Here is a 9,732-nt window from a genome sequence, read left to right as displayed (position 1 = left end):
GCTCTCTCTGTACTCTGGAGGGCTGAGCGTGATGGTGGTTCTTTCTGGGCTTTGGCTCCTGTTCGCTCTCTTTGAGTTTTCAGCGGCGATTTATGAGGATCAAGTCGGGAAGTTCGACTGGTGAGTCCCTGGGAGGAGGCGCTGGCGCTGCTGGGCCGGCGGGGTTCTCACTCAGAAGGGTCGGGGCAGTCAGTCGGGGGCCGCAGTCTTCCCTTTCCCCAGGAGGCCGGGTTGTGGAGGACCGGGGGGGACCGGCCCCTGTTCGGTGCGGCCGGTTTGTCCTCTCCCAAGTCGGGGAACAGGCCGAATGTGGCGCCGCCCCTCTCCAAATCCAAAACCGGGCTTGTGAGGGGTGGCTGTTACGAATTCATTGAAAACCCTGCTAATTGATTCGGATTCGACAAAGTTCCCCACGAAAGGCTACGAGTTAAAATTTTGGAAGGAAGGATGCGGAGAGGTACAATTTTAAAGGGAGTGCTGCAACAGAGAGACCTGTAGAGTAGACAGACAGCAATGTTTCCACTGGCAGGAGGGATGGTAACCAGAGGACATAAATTTAAAGTGATTGGAAAAAGAACCAGGGAAGAGATGAGAATTTTCTTACGCAGTGAGTTGTTATGATTTGGCAAGAAAATTCAGTAGGAACTTACAAAAGGGAATTGGATCAATACGTGAAAAGGAAACAAAATGCAGGGCTGTGAGGAAAGAGTAGGGGAGTGGGACCAATTAATTGGATAGTTCTTTCAAAGAGTGGGCACAGGCACGATGGGCTGAATGACCTTCCTTTTATCCTGTATCATTCAGGCAAATGGCATGTTGGCCTTCGTAGTGAGAGGATTTGAGTATAGGAGCAGGGGAGGTCTTGTTACAGTTGTACAGGGCCTTGGTGAGGCCACACCTTGCATATTGTATACAGTTTTGGTCTCCTAATCTGAGTAAGGACATTCTTGCCATTGAGGGAGTGCAGCGAAGGTTCACCAGACTGATTCCTGGGATGATAGGACTCATATATGAAGAAAGACTGGATCGACTAGGCTTATATTCAATGGAATTTAGAAGAATGAGAGGGGATTTCATAGAAACGTATAAAATTCTGACGAGATTGTACAGGTTAGATGCAGGGAGAATGTTCCCAATGTTGGGGAAGTCCAGAACCAGGGGTCACAGTCTAAGGATAAGGGGTAAGCCATTTAGGACTGAGATGAGGAGAACCTTCTTCACTCAGAGAATTGTGAACCTGTGGAATTCTCTACCACAGAAAGTTGAGGCCAGTTCGTTAGATATATTCAAAAGGAAGTTAGGTGTGGTCCTTGCGGCTACAGGGATCAAGGGGTATGGAGAGAAAGCAGGAATGGGATACTGAAGCTGCATGATCAGCCATGATATTGAATGGTGCTGCAGGCTCGAAGGTTTCTATTCAATGATTGAATTAATGCTTTTCCATGATCATTTTCTGTAGTACCTGAATGATATTTTGCCTGCACATTGCATTGCTTCTGTTTTAATTTTTTAAGGAGACGTCAGTATGTTGGGAAACCACGGTTTGCATATTTTGATGCACCTACACAGAATTCAAAGAAATTTTTGGTTGCAACAGAAAATAATGTGATCGCTTCTCTCAACTCGAGGACAGGGGAGATCCGTGAGTGTTGTGGAGTTGATATTGCCATAATTAATTCTACTCTGCTAGATTGAAAATCGTCACTTATTCCAGTGGTGTTATTTTTGTTTTGATTTGCAGTCTGGCGTCAGGTGGATAAAGCAGGTCCTGAGGGGAATGTGGATCTGATGTTATTCTACGGACAGGGTAAGTGCACTCCATTCAGTTCTATTTAACTTGTGCTGTGCATCTGGATTTCTCCAGGCTTGAATGAAATCTCTTAAGTGACTGCAGGTTCTTTCTGCAGACGGTCCTTGCTTGTATTGGGAGATTATTTCATCCTATGTGTAAATCCCATGATCAACTCACTGCACTTGCCCCGACCTGATACTGAACGTGTCAATTCAGACACATCCAGAAGCAGATTAGTGTCATGCAACCCTGACATTCCCAGAGCAATGAACTTTGAATCTCACGCAGGATTAATCCTACCTGCAATTATGTCAGTAATTTGACACTGTTAACCTCTGGACTGAGGATGATGGAGAGGTGGAAAATGAAAAATCTAGTAGAGGGAATAAACAAAAGAACATAAAAATTTAGAGCAGGAGTAGGCCATTTGATCCCTTGAGCCTGCTCCGCCATTTAATAAGATCGTGGCTGATCTGATCATGGACTCAGCTCCACTTCCCTGTCCTCTCCCCATAACCATTGCTCAAAAATCAGTCTATCTCCGCCTTAAATATATTCAATGACCCAGCCTCTGCAGCTCTCTTGGGCGGGGAATTCCACAAATTAACAACCCTCTGAGAGAAGAAATTCCGCTTCATCTCAGTTTTAAATAGGCTGCCTCTTATTCTATGTCTCCTAGTTTTAGTTTCCCCTATGAGTGGAAATATTCTCTCTGCATCCACCTTGTCGAGCCACCTCATTATCTTGTATGTTTTGATAAGATCACCTCTCATTCTTCTGAACTCCAATGTGTATAGTCCCAACCTACTCAATCTATCTTCATAGGTCAACCCCCTCATCTCTGGAATCAACCTAGTGAACCTTCTCTGAACAGCCTCCAATGCAAGTGTATCCTTCCTTAAATACGGAGACCAAAACTGTACACAGTACTTTAGGTGTGGCCTCACCAATACCCTGTACAGTTGTAGCAGGATTTCTCTTCTTTTTTTTTTATACTCCATCCCCCTTGCAATAAAGGCCAACATTCCATTTGCCTTCCTGATTACTTGCTGTACCTACATACTAATGTTTTGTATTTCATGCACAAGGACCCCCAGGTCTCTCTGTACTGCAGCACTTTGCAATTTTTCTCCATTTAAATTATAATTTGCTTTTCTATTATTTCTGCCAAAGTGGATAATCTCACATTTTCCCACATTATACTCCATCTGCTTATTTTTAAAGTAGCAAAATAACAGGTTTACTCAGTCAAGAGCATCAATGAACTGTTTTCTTTGTAGCTTTGTGATAACCCATTTAAGTGTCATGTTAATTAAACTTGGACAGGAATATTTGTGGGTTCCGGGTGATTTAGTGACTTTTCTTTTTCACAGATGCAGTGACTGTGTCGGGTGGAGGGCGAATGCTGCGCTCATGGGATTCGAACATTGGTGGCTTGAACTGGGAGTTCCCGCTCGAGACTGGCAGGTGAGAACCACATATCTCTACAGTACTAACACCCGAGGGTGGATGCAGGAACAGAATCCCAGTGAGAAATTCTCCTGCAGTTCCTCATCTGCACTCCAGAGATCAGATTGTTTCCCACATTTTCATTGTTATTATCACTTAAGTGATGCAGGATTATAGTGGTTTAACGTGCGATGGATTCCTGGAAAGTGCTGCTGCAATATAAGAGGGTGGTGAATATTGAACACTGCCCAATTCCTTGGTCTGAGGTAGAGATTTAATACATCATCAATAGACGCTGCTTTAATATGGCACTGTCTCAGTGAGTTTATTCAGTAAGTAGTAGTAGGCCTACAGAGCAGGAAGGTCCTTGGTTCTGTCCCCAGTGTGGCAGTAGGAGTGCCTCAGGACTAGGGAGCGGACGGTGAGCCTGGTCAGCTCCTGATCACTATCAAGTGATCCATGCTGGAAAGCCCGTGTGTGGACATTGGATGAAGATAGTATCATGCTTGGCAATGATGCCTTTGTGGCAGAATAGTCTGCTAACACTGTCTAGCTCATGGGTGCAGATGGTGACTTGGACAGAAAAAGACTCTTTAGCACCAAGTCAATATGTTCTGCAGTGGAGGGGAGAGAGAATTGGAGAAAAAGAAAAGGGGGAAAATGTACTTGTGTTATGCTAATAATATGATTAGCCACCAGATTATTTTGGAGGATTCTGGTCAGTGATTGTCCCGATAATAACCGCGAGTTATTCCTTGACATTAAATGTGCAGGAAAAACAGCTTCATTAATTCCACCTTGTTGATGTCATTTGCCACCGAGAATAGGGAAAGATTGATGGCTGCAGTCAGTAAGCTGGTAGACTCAAAAGCTGAATAGAACTGTTCCATCAAAGGAAAACTGTACTCGTTCAAAAAAATGAACAATTATTCAGGAGTGATTTACAGGCTGGAATCTAATCGAGGGGTACGGGTGGTTTATATCTATAATATATATCCAGAAGTGAGTTATGGTCTGAATTTTATTAAGGGGTTCGGTCGTTTTTTTTTCTGGGAAGGATTACAGGTGTGTGCTTGATGATAAAGTTTGTTTCAGTTTTCAGACTGGTTGCCTTGTTGGCTCTGCCGAAGGGGTCAGGTACATCGCCATTGTGAAGAAAGCGTCCGTTTCACTCCATTATCTCTCAAACGGACATCAGAAATGGATTGAAGCTTTACCAGAAAGGTAAAGGGGTTGTTTATGAACTGACCTGTGACATTATGCATTGGCTATTTTACAGTTGGTGCAAACAGGCTAAGGTTAATAAACGGCAGTTCTTGGAGAGAAAGGTTTACTGTCAGAGCCCTGTGGAGGCCCATGGTGACTGACTCGCTTGTGATGTGTGCATTTCCCAGAAATTGACATTTACTCTGATTAAAAGTCACAAGGAGTTGAGCTGCGATTCAAGATCCGTCTGCAAACTTCCCACTTTACTGGTGAAGTGTCTCCCAGTGTTTGCAACTGCAATCTGATGCTGATTTTGAAACGAGCCTGTTTAAATAGTTTTATTTAAATGTTTGTGCCCTAGTTTCTCTCTCTTGTTTGGCTGCTCTTGAATCTGCGGTCTCTGCTAAGGGCAGCTGCTGTCTGTACTAGTGTGAGGACTGTGACTGCCTTCCTATTCCCTGGAAGCGTAACTCCCTCCACTTGGTGTCTGCAGTGCTGAATCTGAGCACTTACTCTGGGAACGGTTTTAGTCATGCAGCGACCGCACATCTTTGATTGTTTGCATGGTGAAGAATAGCGGGAGCTCTTGGTCCATTTGATTGCATGCATTTACCATGTATCTCTCTTTTTCCCTCACAGTGAGAGTGTCCGATATGAGCTCCTGTACTCAGGAAGAAGTGGTGCAGTGTCCCTGGTGGGAGTGGTTGCTGGCTCTCATCTTGTCATCACCCAGTACGACATTGAAGATGGAAAGATCAACCAACAGGTGAGCGTGGGTTTGGAAATAGGGGTTCAGTGCAATGGAGATGTGATCATTTGTATTGAAGGAAACTAGTGAGAAAAGTCCGTGTGGAGAAAGAAGGCACAGAGCAAGCATAAACTTGCGGTGCTGGTTGAGAGGACACACTTAGTGGTTTCTGTAGTTACTGATGTGAGTTCAAATAAGATCTGTGATTCAGTCCCATGGTTCTCCCTCCTGGTTGGATCTGGTTATAGCTCTCATTACTAGGGGCTAGCCTTGTGTGATTGTTAGAGCATTATATACCTATAAACTATATTTTAATGTTGCTTTTCCTTCCTCTCTTCTTCAGCTCTTTTTCCTCCCTGATTGTGTTGAACTCCAGCAAGGAGTCAGTCACCCACTGGTATCTTGCCCAAGTGGCCATTGTTCATGTGTGTGTCAGCAGGTAGGGTATGACTGGAATAGAAGGGTGAAGAAGGGACCTGAATCTGATTTGTGATTTTAACACTTACCCCTCCTGTATGTGCACCATGCACACTTCCAATATGGACTTCTGGATAACGATCAGGGGTAGGAATCCTGGCTAATTCTTCCCCCACCCCCGACTGAGGAGATTGTATCGCTCAGTGGCTGGGACTCGGCTGGAAGCAACCCGAATGGCCTCAGCCCATTGGCAGTGCCAGCATTTCTTTGTGATGGACCTGTCACAGGATCCCTCACCCTGTTTCTGTGTGTATCCTTGGAGTAGGGTTTGGCTGATGTCAGGATTCTGTTGTGTGAGGAATGATGCTCTTGGCCTGCTAGTCATTTGGGAACAATGGCAAAGCAGAGGGTGCCGGAGCTGTAATTGCATTTGATATGTTATTTAACTCCAGATGACACTGGGTGTGTTGTATTGGAGATGGTTTATTGATGATCTGCTACCTCCAACCTTCCTGCACAGTAACCAGGAAACGTGCACTTCCTTTCTGATTACCAAATTTCTGTTTTCTCTCTTCAGGTGACCGTATCGACTCCCTGGATCCGACGTTTGCGGGACCTTTGTGGAGTTGTTGGGGCTGGGATCTTGATGTGCATAGATTCCGAATCTCACTCGCTCCACATTTTGCCGTTGGAATCTGAGCAAGAACCTGTGCAGGTCGCTTTACAGGTTAGTTGAAAGTATCCCTCTGCAGGCCACCCTTTTCTTACTAACTCAGTGCCAGATGGATTGAGACTGTGTGATGCCAAGTACTTCAATAATTATACAGAGTCCTCCTTGGGTAGAGTAAATCTTGCATCATATTTTTATTTATAATTTCATGGTGTTATTTTACTCCCATTTCTGTTCATAAGTCTGTTTTTGTTGTTTCCAGATGGGTGAGCACCTACTCTCGGGCTTCAGTCACTGTTGCTAGGAAGTGTGAGTGTACTTCAGGGTGATGATCCCTTTGAGAAGTTTCTTTCTCCCTTCAAGGAAGAGCCTGACCTTTATTCATTGCCTCCCGCGATGGATCACCAATGATGAAAACCTGGTTCCTTCCACATCTGGCTTGTGATGGGAACCTGCATTCTTCACATCTGGCAAATGATTGGAACCTGTATCCATCCACATCTGCTCTCTTTTGAGGACCTGCATCATATCATAGAATGGTTACAGCATGGAAGAAGGCCATTCGGCCCGTCGAGCCCGTGCTGACTCTCAGCTAGTCCCACTCCCCTGCCTTTCCCTGTAGCTCTAATTTTTTTTCCTTCAGTCAAATATTGGCCAGGACACTGGGGATAACCCCTCCCCGCCCCTCTTCGAATACTGTCATGGGATCTTTTACGTCCACCTGAGAGAGCAGAAAGGCCCTCAATTTAACATCTTATCCAAAAGACGGCACATCTGACAGTGCAGCACGTCCTCAGCACTGCGCTGGAGTCTCGGCCGAGATTTTTGTGCTCCAAGCCTCGAGTGGGACTTGAACCCCCAGCCTTCTGACTCAGAGGCGAGAGTGCTACCTACTGAGCCACAGCTGGGTAACCTGGCAAGGCCCATCCCCAGTTGCGCTTGAGAAGGTTGTAGTGAGCTGCTTTCTTGAATCGCTGCTGTCTGCAGGTACACCCACAGTTCTGCATCATTGTCGTGGTTTAGTACAACTAAGTGGTTTGCTGGCTCATTTTAGAGGGGCAGTTCAGAGTCAACCGCATTGCCGTGGGTCTGAGCCAGACCGGGTAATGATAGTAGATTTCCTTCCTTAAAGGACATTAGTGAACCAGATGGGTTCTTTATGATGATCTGGTGTTTTCATGGTCACCATTACTGATACGAGATTTATTTTTAATTAATTGAATTTGAATTCTCTAGCTGCTGTGTTGGGATTTGAACTCGTGTCTCTGGATCATTAGTCCAGGCCTCTGGATTACTAGTTCAGTGATATAAATCACTGTCCTATCAGTACCCTATTGAAAATGGCAAGTAGCCAATACAGTTTGGAATTTTAACTGAAGTGCTGATAAAGTTTTCTTGAATGTGCTGGGAGTCTGAGAGTGGAGTACCTAACCTTTCTGTGCAGTCAAAGACATCTCAGCTGTGATGCTTAATTGTCTCTCTTATTGCAAAGGCATTTATGGTTGCTGTATAAATTTGGCAATAAAAATAATTTTAATATTTAAATTTGGGAAGAACTGACTGCTTTGATCTTTGCTTCTCCTTTTCCCTCCATTCCTACCTCATAGTCTCTAGAGCTGGAACTAGCTAAAGCGTTTGAGGGAAAGATTTTAACAACACAGTCATCTCCACTGGTGGCCTCGTCTGCTCAATTCTGTCTTCAGTTGTCGGACACCCGTTACGTGTTATTACAGCTGCATGATGGCGTGGTCAGCCTGCTACGTGACTTTGTACAGGTGAGAAACGAACAACCGTTGAGTGTTCAATACTCCAGGTAGAATAGGCGTTGATTTACTGACCTCGATATAAGCAAAACCGTGTGATGCATGTCTAGTAAACGCTAACCACTGCCTGTGTGGAGATGCTCATTGAGGGAGACCACTTGATCTCTGATTCTCTTGAGTTTTTGTTTTGAAGCCTGACTTGTACCCCATTGAAGGGTTGCTGTTATTAGTTGGGCCTCATCACATCTGTTTTTAATCTAACTGTTCCGCCAGCCCTAATACATACTAGAGAGAAGGGAGTATCCCATGGTGGGTCACTTTAGGGTCAAATATTTTTGTGCAAGTGGAACCCATTCTTGGAATTTGAAAAATAATAATTTATTTGAGGATTTTGGATGTTGGAGATGTTCAATGGCTTGTACATTTCCTGAAGTTGTTGAGATTTGGGAGACACAAACCAGGATACATTTACTGCCTATCCTGGTTGCTCTGTGAAGAGGGTAGTGGGCTTTCTCCAATCCTTGTAGTGATCCCAAAATTGGTGATCAGGAGGGAGTTCCGGGATCCAGCAACGATGAAGGAGTGGTGATGCGTCCAAGTCAGGATGATGTGCAGCTTAAAATCATAGAATGGTTGCAGCACAGAAAAAGGCCTTTCGGCCCATCGAGCCTGTGCCGGCTCTCTGCAAGAGCACTTCAGCTAGTCCCACTCCTCTGCCCTTTCCCCACAGCCCTGCAAATTTTGTTCTTTCAGGTACTTATTGAACTCCCTTTGGAAAGCAGTGATTGAGTCTGCCTCCACCACCCTTTCAGGCAGTGCATTCCAGATCCTAACCACTCGATGCATAACAAAGTTTTTTCTTATGTCACCTTTGGTTCTTTTGCCAATCACTGTAAATCTGTGTCCTCTGGTTCTCGACCCTTCTGCCGATGGGAACAGTTTCTCTCTGCTCGGTCCAGACCTCGCATGATTTTGAATACATCTATCAAATCTCCTCTCAATCTTCTCTGCTCCAAGGAAAACAACCCCAGCTTCTCCATGTAACTGAAGTCCCTCATCCCTGGAACCATTCTCGTAAATCTTTTCTTCACATCCATCCTAAAGTACGGTGCTCAGAATTGGACAATACTCCAGTTGAGGCCGAATCAGTGTTTTATACAGATTCACGCTTTTGTACTCATTTCCACACTTTTGTACTCTATACCTCCTATTCCTGAAGCCCAGGATCCTGTAAGCTTTTTTAACTGCTTTCTCAACCTGCTCTGCCACCTTCAACGATTTGTGTACATTTACTCCGTAAGTCTCTCTTTATGCACCACATCATGTCAGTGATGACGTGATACTTTTGTCTTTTTTGGTGATCGAGGTCGTGGAGCTAGGAGGTGCTGTCAAGGTAACCTTGGTGAGACGCTGCAGTGCACCGTGCTGATCATACACACGAGTCACGATGCGCTGGTGATGGGAAAAGTGACTGGACCTTTTTTATGTACATTGAATGTTGTTTGCCCCATTTGTCAGCCCAAGCTGGAGTGCTCTTCAAATATTTGAGGGAGATGAAGACTCACGGGAACGGGGTGGGGAATTAGCATTTTAGGACCAGGCAGATGGACAGCAGTATGGTTTCTGGTCCTGTTCATTTGTGTGTTCCCATGTAATTTCTGTTCTTTCAGGCCTAATTGTGTTCCTT

General features: G+C 44.9%; 1 protein-coding gene across 1 annotated transcript in view; it reads left to right on the top strand.

Annotated features, from left to right (window-relative positions):
- Nucleotides 1-14: 14 nt before the first annotated feature.
- emc1 (ER membrane protein complex subunit 1) overlaps nucleotides 15-9,732 on the top strand; it is a 28,431-nt gene continuing 18,713 nt past the window's right edge. Inside the window, exons 1-8 of the mRNA XM_070860357.1 lie at nucleotides 15-120; nucleotides 1,515-1,642; nucleotides 1,742-1,807; nucleotides 3,166-3,259; nucleotides 4,337-4,465; nucleotides 5,087-5,213; nucleotides 6,190-6,339; nucleotides 7,890-8,057. Of these exons, the coding sequence (XP_070716458.1) occupies nucleotides 32-120; nucleotides 1,515-1,642; nucleotides 1,742-1,807; nucleotides 3,166-3,259; nucleotides 4,337-4,465; nucleotides 5,087-5,213; nucleotides 6,190-6,339; nucleotides 7,890-8,057 (951 nt within the window). The 5' untranslated portion in view covers nucleotides 15-31. The remainder of the gene's footprint in view (nucleotides 121-1,514; nucleotides 1,643-1,741; nucleotides 1,808-3,165; nucleotides 3,260-4,336; nucleotides 4,466-5,086; nucleotides 5,214-6,189; nucleotides 6,340-7,889; nucleotides 8,058-9,732) is intronic.

Source organism: Pristiophorus japonicus, chromosome 18 (assembly GCF_044704955.1).
Source record: "Pristiophorus japonicus isolate sPriJap1 chromosome 18, sPriJap1.hap1, whole genome shotgun sequence".
Lineage (NCBI taxonomy): Eukaryota > Metazoa > Chordata > Chondrichthyes > Pristiophoridae > Pristiophorus > Pristiophorus japonicus.
Note: the sequence above shows the minus strand (reverse complement) of the source record. Positions and strands in the feature narration are given on the sequence as shown.